Below are 25715 nucleotides of genomic sequence, written 5' to 3' on the forward strand. Positions count from 1 at the left end.
AGGCCAGTGGAAGCCAACGGGGAGTCTTAACTTCCACTCCCACCTTGCAGCCCTCCTCCCCTGCTGGTGCAACGTCAGAGGAGGCCTGCTAAAATAGATTTTAGTAATATTCCAAAGTCTCTGAACGTGATATCCAAAGTGTCTATGATACAATAATAAAACAAAAATCCCTCACATCAAAAACCAAGAAAAAGGTCAACTTGAATGATAAATGACATTTAACAGACACTAACTCAATGGTGGCAATTATGGAATTATTGAACAGGACTTTAAAGCAGTTATTATAAAATACTTCAATGTGCAATTACAAACACACTTGAAACATGAAAAAATAGGAAGTTTCAGCAAAGAAATAGAATATATAAGGAATAACTAAATGGAAATTTTAGGCCGGGAGTGGTGGCTCCCGCCTGTAATCCCAGCACTTTGGGAAGCTGAAGTGGGTGGATCACTTGAGGTCAGGAGTTTGAGACAAGCCTGGCCAACATGTTGAAACCCCACCTCTACTAAAAATACAAAAATTAGCTAGGCGTGGTGGTGGGCGCCTGTAATCTCAGCCACTTAGGAGGCTAAGGCAGGAGAATCACTTGAACCCAGGAGGCAGAGGCTGCAGTGGGCCGAGATCACACCACTGCACTCCACCCTAGGTGACAGAGCGAGACTCCTCAAAAATAAATAAATAAAAAATATATAAATAAATAAATGAATAGAAATTTCAGAACGAAGAAATACAGTGACAGAAACAACTCACCAAACGGGCTCAATAGCAAGATAAAGATGACCAAAATAACAACAATAATAATAACTGAACTTGAAGATAAATCAACAAAAATTACCCAATTTTAAGCCAGGCATGGTAGCTCACACCTGTAATCTTACCTCAAAATAACTAAACCTCATTGTTCTCTAGATAACATTTATCCTGACTTTGTGAAAGTATTCTTTTACAGAATTCTTATTACTCCACGTCTATCTATATGCCCCAGTTGAAACATTTCTTCCTCATTGACACATTCCCTGCTATCTCCAATTAGATGCAATTTTTTTCCCTTTGAACTCCTGTAGCACTTTATCTATAGCTCTATCACCACTCAGTAAAAGTCATAGCAGTACCTTTCCATCCCCAGGGTTCTTCACATAATAACAGTGGTTCTCAGCTGGGGGCAGCATGCATCTCAGGGAACACTTGGTAATGCCTAGAGATATTTTTGGTTGTCAAAATTGGAGGAGGGCTATCTAACAGGCAGAGGCCAGGAATGCTGTTAAACACACTAGAATGCACAGGATAGCCTCTAACAACAAAGAATTTAATAGCCTCAAATGTCAATAATGCTGAGGTTGGGAAACCCCTTCCACAGTGATAAACATTTATTATTATTTGTTAAATGGAGATTATAAGGCCCTTAACTACCCACACTAAAATCTTGCCCTTTACTCACTATTAACAGTGATTTCAAAGAACAAAAACACAGACTAAATTATCCAGCTGTGAATTATCCAAGTTTTATGTGGCCTTAAATCACCCAAAGTATCTATCCTGGACCTCCAAGCAATAAAGGGATTAGAAACCAATCCCAACATTTCCAAACTAAATATAAAATTTTAGTAATTTAAAATAATGTTGCTTTTTGGCCAGCCACGGTAGCTCATGCCTGTAATCCCAGCACTTTGGGAGGCCGAGGCGGGGGGATCACGAGGTCAGGAGATTGAGACCATCCTGGATAACACGGTGAAACACCGTCTCTACTAAAAATACAAAAAAAATTAGCTGGGCGTGCTGGCAGGCGCCTGTAGTCCCAGCTACTTGGGAGGCTGAGGCAGGAGAATTGCTTGAACCCAGGAGGCAGGGGTTGCAGTGTGCCGAGATCATGCCACTGCACTCCAGCCCGGGCGACAGAGCAAGTCTCCATCTCAAAAAAATAATAATAATAATAAAAAACAAAAAATAAAATAATATTGCCTTTTAATTACCTTTTTTCCCTTTCATTAGAAAAGGTCACTACCCCTTAAGTAACCCAGAATATTACTGATATCTGAAGTTTTAGAATGGCCTAAGTTTTATTTGAGTTGCTAACAGATACAAAACTAGGGTTTCACTGCCTGTTCCCCTACACCTTCAGGATGACATAATTATTTAAGTCATTATTAAAATAGATTACAAAGGGTAACAGAGATGCAAGGTGTGTAAAGAATCCATAAATTTGATAAATATGTCCATGGGGAGTGATGTCACCAAAAGTGGTGGAGAAGAGAATTCCAGCGACTAATGAGCTGCCAGAAGGGTCAGAATCAACATTTGCAGAACTCCGTAATCTATTAAAAAATTACAACCAGAAGTAGTCTTGGTGAAGAAAGCTTTAAATTACCTACCATTCCCTATACCCGAGATTAGTGACAATCATGAGGACAGTAGCCTGCACTGTGGGTGCAGGTTACACGAGTGCCAGAGAGCAGTATGAACCTTATTCTGAAAGAACTGTGGTCATGGATTTCAACCTGCCTTTTGGCTCTCTGAAGGAAAAGTATACGGGCTTGCCTTTGTTTCACCCACAAGACTTGGAAAGTGTTGTTTTTCCTTTGGCTCCAGATATTTAAAGAAACTAACAAATCACCACCAAGTGAATAGAACAGACTTCAGTGGCAGCAAAAGACAAAGAATACAGACTTCACAAAAATAGTTTACAGAACTCTCTAAACAAGCAAACAACATAACCAACACACAGCAAAAGCAAACCCTGGTGAGGGGAAAGAATTTCATTTCCAGGGTTGCCATATTATAATCTTTTAAATGTCTTTATTTTCAACAAAAAAGAGGCATACAAAGAAACAAGTAAGTAGATTTATTACAGGAAAAAAAGAAATTTAGAGAAACTGCCCACAATGAAGCCCAGTCATTGCATTTACTAGACAAAGACTTTAAATCAAAAGATTTTTTTAAAAAATCACAAAGAGCTAAAGGAAACCATGAACAAAGAACTAAAGGAAACCAGGAGAATGATGACTCACTGAACTGAATATCAATATGTACACAGAAATTATAAAAAGACCCTAAAAAGAAATTTTGTAATTGAAAAGTACAATAAACCAAAAGAAAACTTCACCAGAGAGGTTACCAGCAGACATGAGCAGTCAGAAGGAGTAATCAGTGAATTTTTAAAGACTGGTTGAGATTATCCAGTCTGAGGAGAAAAGAGGAATGAATGAAAAAACAAGAAAGAAGCAACTGTCACATATAAGGTATATTCAATAAGATTAACAGCCTACTTGATCTTTAGAAACCATGGAGGTTGGAAGGCAGTAGAATGATATTATTTAAAGTGCTTAAAGAAAAAAAAAACCCTGCAAACCAAAAATTCTGTGTCTGGTAAAACTACGCTTCAAAAATGAAGGAGAAATTAAGATACTCTTAGATAAATGAAAGTTGAGAGAGTTTATCACTAGTATACATGTCCTACAAGATATGGCAAAGAGAGTAAGGAAGTTCTCTAAGCTGAAATGAAAGGGCACTAGACAGCAACTTGAAGCCATACAAAAGAATAAATAACCAAGGTTATGGCAGCAAGACAGCCAAGCAAATAAGCCAGCAGTACTTCATTTTTTACTCATAACTCCTTTTTGTCCTCGTATGATTTAAGAAGTACATAAAACAATAATTACAAGTCTATGTTAACGGGCATAAAATATATAAAGATGTAATTTCTGACAATAACAAGGATGGGAAATGAAGCTGTAAATGAGCAGTTTTTGTACACTTTTGAAAAAAAGGTGCTTTCAATTAAAACATGATTATTATAAATATGTTAACTGTAAACTGCAGGGTAATGACTAAGAAAATAATTTGAAATCTATTAAGACAGAGACTGGTAGAATGGATAAAAGAGAAAAACAGCATCCAACTATACACAGTCTACAAGACAATCGCTACAGTACCAAAGACACAATACGTTGAACGTAAAAGAATAGAAAAGTATATTCTATATAAATAGTAATTAGTAAGACAGTCGGAGTAGCTATCCTAGTATCAGAAAAAATACACTTTAAGACAAAAACTGTTACAAGAGCATAGAAGGACATTATACATCAATAACAGGGAGAATCCATCAGTAAGATATAATTATAAACATATATGCACCTAACAAGAGTCCAAAATATATGAGGCAAAAACTGACAGAATTGAAGGGAGGAATAAACATTTCAACTATAAAAGTTGGAGACGATAATAGTCCACTGCAATAATGAACAGAACTAGACAGAAGATTACCAAGGAAAACAGAGACTTTGAACACTGTAAACCGACTAGACCAAACAGACATACAGAACACTCCATCTAACAACAGCACAATATACATTCTCTTTAAATGCACATGTAACATTCTGGAGGAAACACTGTATGTTAGGACACAAAATAAGTTTAAATACATTTTAAAGGCCTGAAATAATACAGAATATGTTCTCTGATCACAAGGGAATGAAAACAGAAATAAGTAACAAAAGGAAAATTAATAAATATGTGAAAATTAAACAACTTTTTTTTTTTTTGAGAAGGAGTCTCGCACTGTCACCCAGGCTGGAGTGCAGTGGTGTGATCTCAGCTCACTGCAAGCTCCGCCTCCTGGGTTCAAGCCATCTCCTGCCTCAGCCTCCCCAGTAGCTAGGACTACAGGTGCCCGCCACCACACCCGGATAATTTTTTTTTTTTTGTATTTTTAGTAGAGACGGGGTTTCACTGTCTTAGCCAGGATGGTCTTGATCTCCTGACTTCGTGATCTGCCCGCCTTGGCCTCCCAAAGTGCTGGAATTACAGGCGTGAGCCACCGTGCCCGGCCAAACAACACATTCTTTAACAGCTAATGGAACAAAGAAGAAATTACAATTAGAAAATACTTTTACATGAACAAAAAGAACAAGATACCAAAACCTATGGGATGCAGCCAAAAGATTTTCAGAGGGAACCTGCATCTGTAAAAGCCTTCATTAAAAAAGATTTCAACTTTAAGGAACTAGAAAAAGAAGACAAAGCTAAACCTAAAGCTACCAGAATGAAAGAAATAATAAAAATTAATATGCAGATAAAATAGAAAGTAGAAAAACAATAGGGAGACTCAAACAAAACCAAAAGTTGGTTATCTGAAAAGACTGATTAAATTGACAAACCTTTAGCTAGATTTACCAAGGGAAAAAAAAAAGGAGACTCCAATTACTAAAATCAGAATGAAAGGAGACACATTACTACTGAAATATAAAGATAAAAAGGGTTACAAGAGAATACTATGAACAACTGTATGCCATCAAATTAGGTAAGTTAAATGAAATAAACAACTTTTTAGAAATATAGCAACTACCAAAACTGATTCAAGAAATGGAAAATCTCAACAGATCTATAACAAATAATGAGATTGATCTAGTAATCAAAAGCTCACAAAAACAAAAAAGCCCAATACAAGATGTTTTCACTGAAGAATTATGCCAAACCCTTAAAAAAGTATTAACAATAATTGATCTCAAACTCTTCTAAAAAACAGAAGAGAAACACTTCCTATGAAGCTGTGATTACCCTAATGCCCCATAGCCAGATTAAAAACACAAAGTGAAAACTATAGGCCAATATCCCCTACATATATAGATTTTTAAAATCTTCAACAAAATACTACCAAACCAAATCAAGCAGAGTATTAAAAGATTATACATCATGACCAAGTAGGATTTATCCAAAGAAAGCAAGGGTAGTTTGAAATATGGAAAACAATTAGTCTGATGGGCCACATTAATAGAATAAATTGGCAGGGGGTGGGGGGAACCATATGATCATCTCAACTGATGTAGAAAAAGCATTTGACAAAAATCATCACCCTTTCATGATAAAGTCACTTAAACTAGGAACAGAAAGTATGTTCTTCAACATGATCAAGGACATTTATGAAAAATCCACAGCTAATATACTTATTAGCTGTGATGAAATATGGTAAAAGAATCAGTTTTCCCCTAAGATCAAGAACAAAACGAGTATGTCTGTTTTTGCCACTTCCATTTAACATTACACTGGAGTTGTAGGCAAGGAAAAATAAATAATATCCAAGTTGGAAAAAAATGAAGTAAAATTATCCCTATTTACAGATTACATGACTTACATGCAGAAAATCCTAAAGAATCAGCAAAAAATACCAGTAGAGTTGGCTAGCCACAGGGCTTACGCCTGTAATGCCAGCACTTTGGGAGGCTGAGGCGGGCAGATCACTTGAGCTTAGGAGTCCGAGACCAGTCTAGCCAACATGGTGAAACTCCATCTCTACTATAAATACAAAAAGTAGCCAGGCGCAGTGGCATCCACCTGTAATCCCAGCTACTCAAGAAGCTGAGGCAGGAGAATTGCTTGAACCCAGGAGGTGGAGGTTGCAGTCAGCAGATACTGTACTACTGCACTCCAGCCTGGGCAACAGAATGAGACTCTGCCTCAAAAAATGAAACAAAAAAAACCACAAACAAACAAAAACTAGTAGAGTTAATACAAAATTCAGCAAAGTTGCAGGTTACAAGATCAACACATAAAAGTTAGCTGTATTTTTATACTCTAGCAATGAGCAATCCGAAGATGAAATCAAGAAAACAATTCCATTTACAACAGCATCCAAAAGAATAAAATAGCTAGGAATAAATTTGACCAAGAAGGTACAACACTTGTACAATGAAAATGACAAAATAGTGTTGACAGAATAACTAAAGATCTAAATAAAAGATATCCTGTGTTTGTGGATTGGAAGGCGAAATTTTTGTTTGTTTTTTTTGAGATAAAGTCTCGCTCTTGTCCCTAAGCTGGAGTGCAATGGCATGATCTTGGCTCACCTCCACCTCCTGGGTTCAAGGGATTCTCCTATCTCAGCCTCCCGAGTAGCTGGGATTACAGGCGCCTGCCACCACTTCTGGATAGTTCTTGTATTTTTAGTAGAGACAGGGTTTCACCATGTTGGCCAGGCTGGTCTTGAACTCCTGACTTCAGGTGATCCACCTACCTCGACCTCCCAAAGTGCTGGGATTACAGGCGTGAGTTACCACGCCCAGCCCAGAAGGCTAAATATTTTTAAAATGGCAACTTCTACCCAAATTGATCTATAGATTCAATGTAATTTTTATCAAAATCCAACTGGCCGTTTTTGCAGAAATGGAAAGGAAAATTCTTAAATTCACATTCAATTGCAGGAAACTCTGTAGCTAAAGGAATCTTGAAAAAGGAGAAAGAACCAAAGAACTCTATGCTTTCTGATTTCAAAACTTACTACAAAATTACAGTAACCAAAACAGTGTAGTACTAGCAAAAGTACAATATACAGATCAATGGAATAGAATTTACAGTCCAGAAATAAGCCCATATATCTATGGCCAACTGATTTTCAACAAGGATGTCAAGACCATTTAATGAGAAAAGGATACTCTGCAATAAATAGTGCAGAGACAGGTGAATATCCACATGCCTAAGAACGAATTTAGATCTCTACGTCATACTATATACAAAAATATATTAAAGACCTAAATGTAAGAGCAAACCCTATAAAACCTAGGGATAAAGGAAAAAGTGATAAATCTTCATGACCTTTATTTTGCCAATAAATTCTTATTTATGATGCCAACAGCACGAGCAACAATATACATCCAATTTATTTAAAAATAAATTGGATTTCATTAACATTTAAAACTTTTATACATTAAAAGATATTATCAAGAAAGACAACCTACAGAATGGGAGAAAATATTTACAAATCACTTACCTGATAAACGTCCAGTACTAGGAAATACAAACAACTTAACAAAAGATAACCCAATTTAAAAAGGGCAAAAGACCTAAAAAAAGAGTTCTTCAAAGAAGGTACAAATGGCCAAGAAGCACATGAAAAGATGCTCCACATCATTAGTCAACAGGAAATGGAAATCAAAATCACAATGAGGTATTACTTCATATTTACTAAGGATGGCCATAATTTAAAAATGGAAAACAGCAAGTGTTGGTGAGGATGTGGAGAAACTGAAACACTTGTACATTGCTGTCAAGAATGTAAAATAGTGCAGCTACTGTAGAAAACAATGTGGTGGTGATTCTCTACTAAGTTAAACATAGAATTACCGTATGATCCAGCAATTCCACTCCTAGGCATATACTCTCAAGAACTCAAAACAGGTACTAAAACAAATATACACAAACGTTCACAGCAGCACTATTCACAATAGCCAAAAGAATGAAAACAATCCAAATATTTGTCAATGAATAAAAGGATAAATGTGGTACAGCTATATAATGGAATTTATAAATCATAAAAAGAAATAATGTACTGATACATGCTATAATGAGGATAAGTCTAAATAATATGCTAAATGAAAGAGCCATACACAAAAGGTCACATTTTGTGATTTCAGAACATGAAATTCCCAGAATGAGCAACTTATAGAGAAAACTAATTGGTTGCAAGGGCTGTGAGAGGAATGAATTGAGGAATGACTGTTTAATGGGTACAGGATCTCCTTTTGGAGCAATTAAAATATTTTGCAACCAGAGGTGACAGCTGCACAACATTGTGAGTATACTAAATGCCTCTGAATTATATACTTTAAAATGATTAACCTTATGTTATATAAATTTTACCTCAAAATAATTCTAAAAGCCCATGCTGGGAAGAAAAAAACAAAACAAGAACTAATAGTAGATAAGCTTATTGAACCTAGCTCCCACTGAATTAAAAGTACATTCTTATGTTTGATATAAGTATAAAGACTACAGGAGATCCATGAGTAAATGGTAAAAATCATATTTCAAGAAAACTGCACAATGCAATATGCATTTTAACACAGTAAAACATATCCTACATTCATCAGTTATCAAAAATTAATTATTTGGTAATATAAAATTAAAAATTAACTAGGTACTATGTTCACTATACTGTACTCATCAGATTCTCTCTTCTGGAAATTTGGAATTAGAATTCAAAGATACCTGGTTAGGCTTAGCATGTGGTTAAAACTTAGACCTAAAAGTTGGCCGGGAGTGGTGGCTTGCACATGTAATCCCAGCACTTTGGGAGGCCAAGGTGGGTGGATCATCTGAGGTCAGGAGTTTGAGACCAGCCTGGCCAACATGGTGAAATCCTGTCTCTACTTCAAAAATTAGCTGTGTGTGGTGGCATGTGCCTGTAATCCCAGCTACTCGGGAAGCTGAGGCAGGAGAATTGCTTGAACCTGGGAGGCAGAGGTTGCAGTGAGGTGAGATCACGCCACTGTGCTCCAGCCTGGGCAACAGAAAGAGACTCTGCCTCAAACAAAGAGACAACTTAGACCTAAAAATCTAGGATCTGCGAACAGACCAGGTGAGTCTAGACAAAGAAAAGACAGACAAGTGAAAAGAGAACACTGCCTGATTCTGGCCCAATAGATGAGTTGCTTTCAGCTTCTCTACCTTCATTCCAGTTAAATGTAATTTTTGCATTAGTGTTTTGCTGACTAGCAACTAAAATAATTTAAACCAAAAAAGCCTCAATTCCTAAGCAATTAAAGTTTGGTATTTTTTCTTTCTAGCCACTCAATACTTTTTAGCAGGAAAAATATTTGGGAGTGATGAGACAACTGGATTGGAAGGAACAAAATAAATGCTATAATACACTGAGTCTTCCCTGTAAAACAGATGTTAAGACAAATATTGCTAGGAATGGACAAGGATGGGCAATTAATGGTATGTGGGCACAATGGGTGAAAAAGACAGATTAGTGAGATACCTGAGGCCCGGACAATTGGGAGAATTAAATATAAGAATGAAATATAAGAACACTCTGGAATGTGAGAGATAAAGATCTGGGAGTCATTCTTGTAAATGTGATGGCTCAGACCCAATAGCAAAGTAAATCAGATACGCATAAATGACATCGACAGTAAATGGAATGGCTATAAATTACTCAAACTAAAGATGTACTCAGGAGAAGCAAAAGATAAACACATGAAGACATACTATGATGAGACATTGTGATATTTTGATTTCAAACAAGATTTAATGTTTAAGTGCCCACTATGTGCTGTATTTACAGTACATATGTGTGATATAATATATTGTCACATAAAATATACAAATACATAAAATATATTGTCCCTGATATTGTATAGTTCAATAGGCCAGCTATTTTGAGTTTTACAACAACAGCTGAAGTAAATGTGTTCATGCTGTTTTTAATGATGCATTACTAATGGGGCTTCACTTAAGCTAAGTGAAGTGAGATTTTTCACATGCTAAAAAGCTGATAGGAATGAAGTAACATCAATAGAGCAAGAGTTTTTTGTGGTGATACTTGACATTTCAGGCACAATGCCATTACACGAATAAGATGAAAGGCAGTATTTTCTTTTCTCAATTTATCAAAAACAAGTTTCTTAAAATTCTATGTGGGGAGGGGATATATATATATTATTACGAGTTCAGTTTACTGAACTGAAAAGTGTCACTACTTTCTAGTCAAATAAATTTAAGAATATTCTGCAAAAAAAAAAGGCTTTGAATTTTCAAAAAATATAAGTGACATGAAAACAAACACACAAGATTAGAAAACTATTCTAAATTAAAGAAGACCAAAGAAGTATGACAAGAAAAGTAATACATAATCATTGCTTGGATCTTGGACTGATACAACAAAAAAGCTCTAAGAGGACACTGTTGAGACAATTGGGATAATTTGAATACAGATATTATATTAGACAATAGAATTGTATCAATATTAAATTTCCTAAACATGGTATTTATTTTGCAGTTATGTGAAAAGAATGCCCTTATTAGTGGGGAAATCTATGCTAAATGACTTTGAGGTGAAGTGTCATGCCATTTTTAACTGAATTTCACATTGTTCGGCACCTCCCACCAAACTCCCAAAAAGTTGGAGAAGAACTGTGGTAAAAAGTTTACTTGGTGAAGCTAGGTAAGGGTAAACAAATGCTCAATAATATTATTATTGTAACATTTCTAAGGATCCCAAAATTTTGAAAAATGTGAGAAAATAAAGAAAAACAGGTTGGGCGTGGAGGCTCATGCCTGTAATCCCAGCACTTTGGGAGGCTGAGCCAGGCGGATCACAAGGCCAGGAGTTCGAGACCAGCCTGGCCAATATGGTGAAATCCCATCTCTACTAAAAATACAAAAATTAGCAGGGTATGGTGGTGCGTGCCTGTAGTCTCAGCTTACTCAGGAGGCTGAGGCAGGAGAATCGCCTGAACCCAGGAGGCAGATGTTGCAGTGAGCTGAGATTACATTACTGCACTCCAGACTGCGTGACAAAGCAAGACTCCATCTCAAAAAAAATAAATAAATCCTGGGCTGGGCGTGGTAGCTCACACCTGTAATCCCAGTACTTCGGGAGGCCGAGGTGGAAGGATGACTTGAGGTCAGGAGTTCGAGATCAGCCTGGCAACATGATGAAACCCCTTCTCTACTAAAAAAAAATCCAAAAATTAGCCAGGTGTGATAGCGGGCACCTGTAATCCCAGCTATTCAGGAGGCTGAGGCACAAGAATCACTCGAACCTCAGGAAGAATCACCCTACCTGAGGTAGAGGCTGCAGTGAGCCAAGATCACGCCACTACACTCCAGCCTAGAGTACAGAGCAAGACTCCGTCTCAAAAAAAAAAAAAAAAAAAAAAACCCTTATGAATGCAAGGGATTCAACAAACAAATTTACTAGGTAAATTGGAAATATAAGATGATTAAGCTGTTTAAGATATGTGGGGAGATATATATATATATTTATTTCAGAGGTAGAGTCTCCATCTCACTTTGTTACCCAGGCTGGAATGCAGTACTGTGATCATGGCTCACTGCAACCTCTAATTCCTGGGATAAGGCAATCCTTTCGCCTTGGCTTCCCAAAAGTACTGGTATTACAGGTGTGAGCCACTGTGCCTGGAAGTGTGGTCATACAGTCCAAGTGAACTGCATGGTTTGTTTTTCTATAGCCATGATCCCCTGTTCTGTTTCAAACACAGAGTAACCAGAGGGTTTAACCAAAGTTGAGGTTTTGCCAAGTGAATAAAATGGTGGAAGTTTTGAGGAAGTATGCAAGGGAGTAAACATAAAAATTGATTGAAAAATATCCAGACAAGATAGGGCAGGAGAAACAAGGGATTGATATTAGTGAAAAAGTGTTGTAGTGATACAAAAAAAAAAAAAAAAAGGCAGCGGGTAGTTCTTGAAAGCATCAAGTGGGAAAGTTGAAGTTTAAACAAAGAGGTTTTACTTAAGGAAGTTGTATTTACATTAGCAATAACACAAAGATTCATTCATCCATTTTCATCCCATATTGGTGTGGTGAAACTACACACAAGTTTTAGACCAATATACAAAGAATGCTATTAATGTTTATCCTTCTAATCCACTTTTACCAAAAATATAACCGCTATGCTTTAAAGACAGTCTCTGTTTCTTTATAATTCATCTGTAACAGTGGGGTGTTCCAGATTAACTGCAACCACATGCAAATAAAAATTCTGGCAAATAGAGTAATACCTCACCTATCTGGAATTTGGTCACCTGATCACCTACTCTATCATAACTGAAAAAAAATGGGAACAGAAAGGACTACAAATAGCCAATAAGATGTCACAAAGCCTTTCCACTAAAATATATTATTTCACTTGTAAGAGAAACACCTTAGGTTTTTCCACAGATTCTATTTAACCTAACCAAAAGCACAATTTAACTCTGCCATATGTTTTCCTGACTCACAGCAGATTAGAAGTTGCAAACTGGAGAAGCAAAAATGAGATACACAGTAGCAGGAGGTATACTGACAATAAAGCAGGAGGCTGAAAAACTAAAAATGCAGAAAAAAATTTAGAAAGCATAAGTATCTAACACAAGAATGCCTCAATAGATTCTGAAGACAGCACACTTTTAAAACCAGGGAACACAGTCATTAAATATACCATTCTAAAAGTAGAAATACTTCCTAACTCCTATGAGGTCAGTAGCATCCTGACATTAAATTTAGACAAAAACACCACAAGAAAACAAAACAGACCAATATCTTTTATGAATATAGATACAAAAGTCTTCAACAAAATACTAGCAAATAGAATCTAACAGCATGTTAAAGGGATTATATACCATAACCCCAAAAGCATTTATTCCAGGAATGCAAGGGGGTTTAATATAAGAAAAAGCAATCCATGTAATACATCAATAAATGAAAGAAAAGAAAAATAATATGATTATCTCAACTGACACAGAAAAGTAATTCAATAAAATCCAATGCCCTTTCATAATAATAATCACTGTCATCACTCAACAAACTAGGAATGAAAGGTATTATGAGTTGAATTTTGCCTCCTAAAAAGATATGTTGAAGTCTTAACCCCTAATACCTTAGAAAGTGATCTTACTTGGAATAGGATCATTTCAGATGTAGTTAGTTAAGGTAAGATGTGGTCATACTGGAGTAGGGTGGGGTCCTTAACCCAATACGACTGATGTCCTTATGAAAAGAAGAGAAAACACACACACACACACACACACCCCTGCACGTGAACGCACATGGAGAATGCCAAAGGCAGAGATTGTAGTAATACAGCTGCAAACCATGGAACACTAAGGATTGACAGCCACCACCGGAAGCCAGAAAGAAGCAAGGAAGATTTACCTAGAGTCTCAGAGGGAGCATGGCTCGCTTTCAGACTTCCAGCTTTCAGAACTATGAGACAATAAATACCTGTTCTTTAAAGCTATCCACCTTGCAGGACTTCACTATGGCAGCCACAAGAAAATAAGACAGAAAGAAACTTCCTCAACATGACAAAGAACATTAAAACCCACAGCTGATATCATACTCCATGACGAAAGAATAAAAGCTTCCCCTGAGATAAGGAACAAGACAAGGGTGTGCTCCTTTCACAACTGCTATTCGACATTGCACTGGGAGTTCAAGCCACAGCAATTAGGCAAGACAGAGAAACAGAAAGCATTGAGATTGGAAAGTAAAGGTATCCCTATTCACAGAAGACAAACATATATAAAATCCCCAAATACACACAAAAAATAGAGCTAATAATTCGGCAAAATTTCAGGATACAAGATCAACACACAAAAATCAGTTCTACACACCACCATAAACATCCTGAAAATTAAACTAAGTAAACTCCATTTACAGTAACATTCCAATAAAATACATAGGAATAAAGTCAACCAGGGCAAGACTTGAACACCGAAAACTACAAAACAGTACTGAAAGAAATTAAAGACTTAAATAAAAAAGACATCAAGCATTCATGGATTCAAAGACTTAATATTGCAAAAATCACAATACTGCCAAAGAAACCTACTTGGTGATTAAATGGAATCCTTTTCAAAATGGGTAAGATAGCTAGAATTAAAACATACACAGAACACATACAAGTGTTGGCAAAAACATGGAGAAATTTGAACCCTTGCACATTGCTGGTGGGAAGTAAAATGGTATATCCACTGTGGAAACAATCTGACAGTCCCTCAAAAAGTTAAACACAGAATTATCATATGATCCAGTATTCTACCCCTAGGTACCCCAAATAATTGAAAACAGGTACTTGAACGAATCGTTGTATACACGAATGTTCACAGCAGACTGTTCACAATAGCCAAAAGGAGGAAATAACCCAAATGTCCACCAAACAACGACTGAATAAGCAAAATGTGTGTGTGTGCATGTATGTATATACACATAATGATACATGTTACAACACAGATGAACCTCAAAACAATAATGCTAAGAAGCAGAACAAAAGGTCATACATTGTGTGATTCTACTGATATGAAATATCCAGAATCAGTAAATTCAGAGAGACATAAAGCAGACTGGTTACTGCCAGGGACTGGAGTAGGGGGAAAATCAGAAGTAACCGCCTAACGTGTACAGGGTTTTCTTCGGGGTAAATGAAAATGTTCTGGAACTAGATGAGGTGGTGGTTATCCAACATTGTGAATATACTACCTGCCACTGAACTGTACACTTCAAAATGGTTAGTTTTATGTTATTTATGAACTGCACCTCAGAAAAAGCAATGTAAAAAAATCATTCTCACTCAAATGTTGATAATCATGCTTCTTTCTTACTATAATTTTTCTTCTCCCTAGTGTTTTAGGGCTCCACTCTTGTATAGCCTGTTTGCACTGTGAACATTTCTTCCCACCCTAGATGTCTAACCTGAATTATGTCAACATATAGCTTTCATTAATATCTAGACACTGACAATTACTAAAATCATATCTAAAGACAAAACCACTTTCTAGAGATCCATAGTCATATATACAACTGAGTCTCAGGCTTTTATATGTCCCACAGGCACCTTGGAAGATTTAACATGTCCAAACATGAATCCATTATGAAACTGCCATTTCTTATTATAACTTCTATTTTCATTAATGGAATGCCATCTACAGTTACCCTAATAGAGCAATCTGAGAGGCACTTCTGAGCCCTCTTTCAATCCAATATCTATCAGGTTTATCATCCTTATTAACTCTTCAGTAAGACCTATTATTCCCTTTCTCTTCAGTTGCTCTCTTCCGCACTATCCCTTTTTGTCTACTGTAAACTTATTACCAATATTTCAAGGGTCATTTCCCAACTGGAACCTAGCACAACTTTTTAAGATAGTACTATTATAAAAATAAGGACATATGCTTCCACCATGATGCCCTGATTGCTATGGAAATTGCCCTTCCACAGTGAAAAACTAAAGACTCGAAAAATTGTATGAAACACCAGTTTTCAGACACTTAACATTGATCACTGAACATGAACACTAATCACAGTTCAGAACCACGATCCATGAGGGAAAAAGCAGCAAATGAGGCAAGCTGTCTGAATGCCCCAACGTAATGTCTGGAGAGTTTTGAGATGGTAGTTAGTGATGGGAGGTGGAATCACAATGGTCTACCAAAGCGGAGGAGATATGGGAGTTCGGAAAGACTGAGAAGGCTAGAATTTGTGGGGTAGAATACCAAAAAGATGAAGAAATACAGAGAGAAAGAGTATCGGATATGCAGAAGAGTCTCTGGGTTCTCTGGTTGAATACTGCACATGTATGAGATAAAACTTCCTGAGGCCAAGAGCTGAGAATAGTTCAAGTTTTATTCTCAGAAAACCTTTTTCATATATGGGGCATAGGGTCAAATCTTGTTTTATTGTAGGTATAAACAAGTATCAGAATAAAGGCTGCTTTAGATCTGCCATACAAACTTACAATCCATCTTAGAAACGACCAAACTGATTCACAAGATAATTAACATATGAAAAAACAAATCAAACATTTTTTCTTTTTCTCCACCAGCCAAGCAGAAGCACCGAGCAAATCTAACATTCTTTAAAGAAACACTAGTAACATCATTCAATTAAAAATTCAGAAGACTAAATAATATAAAATTCAGAATTCTGACATCAAAACTACCAAAACAAGAAGGAGAAAAATACAACCCACAAAACAACAAAAACAACAGAAAGAGACCCAGAAATGATAAACGACATAATTTGTAAACCAAAAATCTTAAAATAGCTATTATAAATCGTATATGCCCAAAGACATATATACACGGGAAAACATCAATATAATAGGTATAGAAATTAATACATAAAAAGAAAGACTTAAATGGCATTTCTACATTTGGCCATACAGAAAAAAAAAGTTTTAAAGAATTCCTAGAGATCTAATACACGAATAAGGAGTGGGAAATGGAAGAAGAGAAAAAAATACTTTAGGAAATAATGGCCCCAAATTTTCCAAATTCGAAAATTATAAACTAAGAGAGCTGAGATGCTCCAGAAACCTCAAGCAGATGTAGTTTTTTAAAAAATACACATACTAAGATTAAAATTATGTGATAATTTTATTATTTTTAATAAAATTGCTGAAAACTAGAGAGAATAATCTTGAAGTAGTTGGGAGTTGAGGGAGAAAAGAGAATACATCACAGTCAGAAGAACACAGATAAGAATGACGCAGAAAACTCATTAGGTATGAGATACCATAATAAGTAGTCTTTAAAGAGATGAATGAAAAGGAAAAAAAGGCAACATCAGCCTAAAACTCTATACCCAGAAGAACAAAGTTTGAAACAGTCACATTTCTTGATTTTAAAACTTACTACAAAACAATAATGAAAACGGACAGATAACAGCATGTATAGACAGATATATAGATCAATAGAATATAAGTGAGTCCAGAAATAAACCTTCACATTTATGGTCAACTGATTTTGAACAACTGTGCCAAGGAAATTCAGTAAAATAGTCTTTTTAATAAATAATGCTTATAAAATGGATATCCACATGCAAAAGATCAAGCTGAAGCCTTTCCTTAAACCACACACAAAAATTAAGTCAAAATGGATCACAGACCTAAATGTATGTGCTAAAACCATTAAAACTCTTGGAAGATAGATAAATCTTTGTGACCCTGGATTAGGCAAAAACCACCTCAGACACGACATCATGCACACAGCAACAAAATTTTAGAAACAGACAAAACATACTTCATCAAAATTGAAAACTTTATGCTTCAGAGCATATCATCAAGAAATTGTACGAAACTACCCACAGAATGGGGAATATTTTAGCAAATCGTATTTGTAAACAATTTGTATCCAAAATATACAAAGAGCCCTTAAACTCAACAGTAAGACAAACAATCCAACTAAAAAGTGGGCAAAGGATCTGAATAGATATTTCTTCAGAGATATATACAAAAAGCCAATAAAGCACTTAAAAAGATGTTCTGCTCCATTAGTCATCAGGGAAATGCAAATCAAAATTACATGAGATACATTTCACATTACCACTTACTCGACTATAATCAAAAAGAAAAATAAACATTGGCAAAATGTGGAGAAATTGGAACTCACACTGCTGATGGGAATGTCAAGTGGTGCCACCTCTTTGAAACAGTCTGGTAGTTCCTTAAAAGGTTAAACATAGATCCAACAATTCTACTCTAAGTGTATACCCAAGAGGTGAAAACATATGTCTACACACAAACTCTGACAGTAATGTTCACAGCAGCACTCTTCACAAGAGTTAAAAAGTAGAAACAAACCAAGTGTCCATCAATGGATAATTATTCAGCAATAAAAAGAAATTAAGTACTGATAGATGATACAATATGAGTAACTCGAAAACTATGTTAAATGAAAGAAGCCAATCACGAAAGACCACATTATATATGATTCAATTTATATGAAATATCCAGGAATAGGCAAGTCTGTAAAGGCAGAAATTGATGGGGAGTAAGAGTGGGGAATAGAAAGTGATTGCTTAATCAGTATACTCTTTCTTCTTGGGATGATGAAAATGTTCTAAAATTGATTGTGCTGATGCTGGTACAACTCTGTGAATAAACTACACTTTAAATGGGTGTATTGTATAACGTGAATTATATTTCAATTAAGCTATTACATAAAAGAATTCTAATCTAAGAAAGTATCTTTCAAAAACAAGGACAACAATCTGTTTAAAGCAAAAATTATAAACATGTATTGTGATTTTAAAACATTATAGATTTAAGATATATAACAACAGAACAAGGCATGAAGGAAGTATATCGTTCTAAGGTTCTTATAAAACACATTAAAGTGGTATATCACTTGAAGGTAAACTATAAAGATGTATACCACATAAGAAATGAAGATCTATAAAAGCATAAGTAAAGAAAAAGATATATCACAAACACTGCTCAAAGTAAAAAACATTGGCTATATTAATACTAGGCAAAGTAGACTTCAGAACAAAAAATACGGCAAAACATAAAAAGAAATTTTTTATAATGATAATACGCCAGTTCGTAAGACAATCCTGGCCAGGCATGGTGGCTCACACCTGTAATCCCAGCACTTTGGGGGGACTTAGGTGGGAAGATTGCTTGAGCTCAGGAGTTTGAGACCAGGCTGGGGAAAATGGCAAAACCCTGTCTCTACTAAAACCAAAAAAGTTGACTGGGTGTGGTGGCAGTCCCAGCTATTTGGGAGACTGAGGTGGGAGGATTGCCTGAGTCAGGGAGGCGGAGGTCGCAGCTAGCTGAGATTACACCTGTGCACTTCAGCCTGGGTGTTAAGAGAGAGAACTCTGTTTCCAAAAAAAAAAAAAAAAGACATAATCCCAAATGTGTATGAAATTAACAGATCTTCAAAATACATGATGTAAAATCTAATAGAACTGAAAGAAGAAACACACAATCTACAATCATGATTGCAGATTTCAACAGTATTCCTTAATTTTACAAAAGTAAACAAGAAAAATAGGATATACAAGACTTGCCCAACAGGCTCAAAGAATTTGATCTGACATTTATAGAACTCTTCACACTATAATAAACATTCAGTTCAAGGTCTCATTAAACTATTCAAAAGAGACCATATTCTGGGCCATAAAACAAGTCTCAATAAACTTAACCTGGAATCAAACTCTTTGTTTTTCAAATGCAAAATAATTAAACTAGAAATGAACAAAAAAGATGTGGAAAACCACCAAATATTTAGAAATCTAATAACCGATGAGTTAAACTGTTTTTTTGAAAAAGGGAAATTACAAAGTATTTTGAATTAAACAAAACCAGAACACAACACATCTATATGGAATATAGCTAAAACAATGCTTAGAGGAAAATCTGGACCATTAAATATTTACAGTGGAAAAGAAAACTGGTCTAACACAGTAATCTAGATTTCTATTTTAAGAAACTTGAGAAACAAAAGAAGAAAGAAACAAGAAGTAGAATTCAATAAATTAAAAAATGGGAAAAAAAAGGAAAATCAATAAAAGCAAAAGCTGGTTCTTCGAAGTGATCAATAAAATTGATAAACCTCAACCATACCAAAAAAGACACAATTTACTAACATCAGGGTAGAAAGACATCACTACAGATGCTACAAGGCACTAAAAGAAAAAGGAATTTTATTAAAAACCTTGTCAATTTAGATGAATGCATTCCTCAAAACACACAAACAACCAATGCTTACTCAAGAAGAAATAAAAAATCTGAATAGCCCTATATCTACTAAAGAAATTTAAATTAAAAACCTCCTCACGAACAAATTCCAGGTCAAAATCATTTCACTGGTGAATTCCACTAAAATTAAAGAAAGAAAGATTACCAATTCTACACAAACTCTTTCAGAAAATAAACTTAATCTATGATGCCAGCTTTTTAGTCTGATATCAACCAGACAAAGACATTGCAAGAAAAGAAAACTACAGACTAAAATCCTTCATTTTAGAAAATGAATTCAGCAATACATAAAAAGGATAAACCATGACCAAGTGGTATTTATCCCAGGGATGTAAGGTTAGTTTAACATGTGAAAATCAATGTAATTCACCATCCACAGCAAAAAACAATCATTAAGATAACCTCAACAGATGCAGAAAACCACGTGACAAAATCAACACCTATTTTGTATAAAAACTCAGCAGACTGGGAATGTTATAGTACTTTCTCAACCAGATAAAGTTCATCTACAAAAATCCAACAGCTAACATTATACTTAATAATAAAAGACCAGATGCTTTTGGGGGTGATGAAAATAACTTAAATCTTGATTGTGGTGGCAGTTATATGACTATAGATTATAAAAATTCATACTGTACAATTCAAATTAGTGAATTTTATTGTATGTAAATTATATCAATAAAACTGATTTTTTAAACTGTCAATATTTTCTCCAGGGTTGTTCAAGAAAGATTAGTCTTTTAAACAAGAGGACTGATTATAACAACACAATTACTGATCATTTATATCATTACATCTAAGGATCTATAAACAGCAAAATATCACAATTTTTAAGAAATGGGTATCTGCAATATATTTACAAGTTGAACTTTAAATATAAGATGGTTATGCTACAGTCCATTTTGAGAGCTGTAAATCTATGAAATTTAGATGAAATGAACGAATTCCTCAAAAGACACAAACAACCTCGTAGGCAATTAAGAGTTTCTGCTAAAACCACTTAGTAGTTTTAAAATTAGTAATAAAATCAAGCAATATATTACAATGACAACAAAAGAACCAGTTTAATCTTTTATTCTATTCTATGGTCTATGTAATCTTTCTACCAAAGTACTTAAATATATAAATTACCTAAGAGTTGACCTAAACTAATTCAAGTTGTGTTAAGAATTGGACTAGACCTGCATTTTATCCTATATTTGGAATTCATTTCTTTTCCTCAAACCGAATCACTCAACTACTATGAAATATTCAAGAAACGGAAATTTTAAATAATAAATGTACAAAACGCTAATCTATAATTTTATTATTGCTTTTCGATCACTAAAGGAAAGTATTTTCTAATTGTTCAGTTGTATCCCTACGCTTAATTATAATACTAGAGAAAATCAGAATTCTTTAAATCCAAAGCAGGAAGTTAGTATTTTAAGAACCTTTGCATTTCTGCTACATTAAAGATGGACAGAAAAATAGACAAGAAATTTATCTAATAACATTTCTCAAGTATTTCTTGAAGGGAAAAATAAATGATAAAGAGCATATCCAAATGTAGCCTCTATAAATTAACACTTATTAACTGAAGGCAGAAGACACATGCCATTTCAACTACAAAACTAGTGGATAATGCAATTTCTTTTTTCTTTTTTTTTTTGAGATGGAGTCTCACTCTGTCACCAGGCTGGAGTGCAGTGGCGCAATCTTGGCTCACTGTAACCTTCACCTCCCGGGTTCAAGAAATTCTCCTGCCTCAGCCTCCCAAGTAGCTGGGACTACAAGCACGCACCACCATGCCCAGCTAATTTTTGTAATTTTAGTAGAGATGTGGTTTCACCCTGTTGGCCAGGATGGTCTCGATCTCCTGAGCTTGTGATCTGCCCACCTCGGCCTCCCAAAGTGCTGGGATTACAGGCATGAGCCACTGCGCATTCTATCCTCTCATTAAGACTGAAAGTCAACATTCCTTATAATAATATCTATTACCAAATAGATAACTCAATATATATACAACTTAGTTGATAAACCAAAGGGCAAGGTGTACATGTGAATAAATATGAGCATGATTTTTTAGCGAGGACAAGAGTATCCTACTTTGTTTTTCAAACAATGCTCATCTATCAAGGGATCATTAGTAACAAATAAAGCCGAAACTGACTTAGCTCATGTTTTCAAGCCATTAAAATGTGTAGTACATTCAGTCACTAAGGTTACATAGTTAACTCGTGTTTGTTTTAAATGCACTCAAAAACAATCTTCTGTCCCTATTTTCCACCTTTAACTTGCCTATTTTTTTAGTTTTGAGATTATATGAGGCAAAGTAAACATAAGAGCAGGTTTGCTTTTAAAATAATGAGGATATCTACGCATTCCTTAAAAATACAACACAAATCATATAAATGTCAAGCTAGAACTGTTGAATAAACAGTAGCATCACAAATAGAACAAGCTGCCTTTTACACATTTACAACTATTGCTCTAAGTTTTAAAAGAAAAATCCATATGTAAAATGGGTAATGCAAGTAAACAGTATTGGACTTAAAAATATGAGACACTTCCAAATTATTCAAACCATAACTGTATCTCTTCATTAAATAGCGTAACTTAATAAAGTTATTCTAAATCCCAGAATAAGGTAAGCTTAACAGTTTAGTATTCAACTTTGCCATTTATTACTTCAGGAGAAGTCCAATAAAAGCATCATTGGTCAACAAAAACTTCTTTCAAATATCAGATGGTTACCTGATCAGATGGAGTTAATATAAAACAATCCTAATAATGAAAACTATATACCGCTTTCAAAATTTATTTTTAACAAATCACAAACGTTAGACAAACTATTGGTGTATCAAAAGTGAAATTTAAAATCAAATCTCTTGCAATGATTCTTCTATCCTACCTGTATCTTCAATAAATTCCACACATTTCTCAACAAATAGTGGTATGGGCTTCTCAGCTGTAACCAGATCCTGGAGGGGCATCCCAAAGTAATTACTTTCCCAATTTCTACGTGTTGGTGGATTGAAGTTCTTAGTTTTCTTTTTCTGCTATAAGAAAACATATTTAAGTTAACACTATTAAAATTAATTTCAGAATAATAGTAATAAACAATGTAAATACACAGTTCGGATCAAAAGAAAAATTATAAAGCCACATCCAACCTAAATGTCCACCAGTATGACTCACTAAATAAATTTTGCCAGAAGTAGCAACTTGATTGGAGACATAAGTGAACAGAAAAAAAATGGCTTATTGGAAGAAAATGTTCTCTTTGGAAAATGACAGAAGACTTGATAGGTCGGGAGAGATTAGAAAATAGCACTTTTCAATGCCAACACAAGGGACACACTAGGGGTAAGCAATACCTGATTCAGTTTAGGTGTGATATAGTAATTTCATTTGGTCTCTGGAGGCAGGTCCAAGTGAGTTTTTTGTGTCTGTCTATATTTGTAAGAACATAAAAGTTCTAATTATTGATTGTATAATGATGCTATATAACTCCATGAACCGTCCATCATTTGTCCCTTATTTTTCCATTTTTTTCCTACCTAGGGATGCTTTTCATTTTTTACAGACGAAGTCTCGCTCTGCCACCCAGGCTGGAGTGCAGTGGTGTGATCTCAGCTCACTGCAAGCTCCACCTCCCGGGTTGACGCCATTCTCCCCCTCAGCCTCCTGAGTAGCTGGGACTACAGGCGCCCCCCACCACGCCCGGCTAATTTTTTTGTATTTTTAGTAGAGAGGGGGTTTCACCATGTTAGTCAGGATGGTCTTGATCTCCTGACCTCGTGATCCACCCACCTTGGCCTCCCAAAGTGCTGGGATTACAGGCGTCAGCTACTGTGCCCAGCAGTTTTTTATTTTTTTCTTTTTAGACTGAATCTTGCTCTGTCACCCAGGTTGGAGAAGTGTGGCGCAATCTCGGCTCACTGCAACCTCTGCCTCCCGGGTTCAAGCAAGCCTTTCAAGTACCTGGGATCATAGGCATGCACCACCATGCCTGGCTAATTTTTTTTTTTTTTTTTTTTTTTTTTTTTTTTAGTAGAGATGGGGTTTCACCATGTTGGCCAGGCTGGTCTCATGATTCGCCTGCCTCAGCCTCCCCAAATGCTAGGACTACATGCATGAGCCACAGCGCCCAGTCGATGGCTTTTTTTTTTCTTTTTTTGCGAGGGAGTCTGGCTGCCACCCAGGCTGGAGTGCAGTGGCGCGATCTCAGCTCACTGTGGAACGCCTCCCAGGTTTACACCATTCTCCTGCCTCAGCCTACTGAGTAGTGGGGACTACAGGTGCCCACCACCATGCCTGGCTAATTTTTTTGTATTTCTTTTAGTAGAGATGCGGTTTCACCGTGTTAGTCAGGATGGTATCGATCTCCTGACCTCGGGATCCACCCGCCTTGGCCTCCCAAAGTGCTGGTATTACAGGCGTGCGCCACCACTCCCAGCCAGATGCTTTCTTAAGTGTTAGGATAACATTCAGAAGTAATGTACAAAACGTTTTAACGATAGTTAAAAAAACAAAATTAAATATGAATTTTCACAGTTTAACTTCAAAGTAGCATTAGAGGGAAAATGAATCTTAACCAAAGAATGAACACCTCAAAAACTTAAGGAAGTATTTTTGGGAATCAAACTACTGAGGAGATTCTGATTCACTCTCTAGGGTATAGCAAGGATTCCTACAGATGACTCTACTGTGCACATCCCATTGAGAGTTTCTGAAGTATAGGAAGATGGACAAGTTTTCAGAAATTCAGAGGATATTACGGTACTTTTATTGACAGCCCTTGTTTTTGAGGTTAGTTTTATCTACAAATTTTTATTTTCTCTGGCATAAATCACAAATCTATTAATATTTGTCATATTTGTCATACTGGTTTTCAAATTGGACAAATATGTATCATTTTTAATCAGAAAAATGTATATGTGTGGGCAGAGGAAGGGAGCACAGGCAGGGCTTTCAATGCCTAAAAACAATGGTCTTCATCTTAGTTTCTCATTATTTCTGGAAGTCTTTCTTTGAAATGCATACTTCAACGTATTCTTCTGAGTCTCTGAATATCTTAAATATCTTAAGTACTTAATTAAATCCTTTCAATTTCAGGTCACTCCATCCAGCAAACTCTCAGAGCTCATGAAATCTGACTTCTAAATCACCCACCATCATTCTCTGGTGATGCAGATTATATGCAACCCTGTTAAGTGCGGATTAGACCAAACACAACTAGGTGTCTGGAATGTTATCAAGGGGGCACTGGAGTGTTTGTTTCTGGCTCAAGACCTAACTCAGCAAGCCAAGTGCAAGTCAAGGGGTGTGGATCCTTATTCCTTAAATGATCACTCCACTTCCACTACCACCAAAACAGAACAATGTGCAAAGTGGAAATGAAGAGACTATAACCTCAAAGTTGAGGCAGGGGTACGGTGGCTGAGTTCTTTTCTTTCTCAGAAACACAAAGGTGCTTTGTAGCCTGCCAACTATTAGCTATATTATCACTTGATTAGAAAAATGAAAACTGAAGCAAAGATGTTTTCTGTTTGGAGATAAATGCAGTGTTGAAAGAGTACATGTAGATTTTTTTTTTTTTTTTTTTTTTTTTTAGGGAGTCTTGCTCTGTCGCCCAGGCTGGAGTGCAGTGGCGTGATCTCAGCTCACTGCAAGCTCTGCCTCCCAGGTTCACAGCATTCTCCTGCCTCAGCCTCCTGAGTAGCTGGGACTACAAGCGCCTGCCACCA

General features: G+C 35.8%; 1 protein-coding gene across 3 annotated transcripts in view; it reads right to left on the minus strand.

Moving 5' to 3' along the window:
* Positions 1-25715, minus strand: part of ARHGAP5 (Rho GTPase activating protein 5) — a 72225-nt gene that overhangs the window by 12870 nt on the left and 33640 nt on the right. For 2 of the 3 annotated variants that reach the window (XM_011999520.1, XM_011999519.1), the window contains one exon: positions 22877-23024. In XM_011999520.1, the coding sequence (XP_011854910.1) occupies positions 22877-23024 (148 nt within the window). The remainder of the gene's footprint in view (positions 1-22876; positions 23025-25715) is intronic. The other variant, XM_011999521.1, reaches the window with a different exon arrangement.

This window comes from Mandrillus leucophaeus, unplaced genomic scaffold (assembly GCF_000951045.1).
Source record: "Mandrillus leucophaeus isolate KB7577 unplaced genomic scaffold, Mleu.le_1.0 Scaffold596, whole genome shotgun sequence".
Lineage (NCBI taxonomy): Eukaryota > Metazoa > Chordata > Mammalia > Primates > Cercopithecidae > Mandrillus > Mandrillus leucophaeus.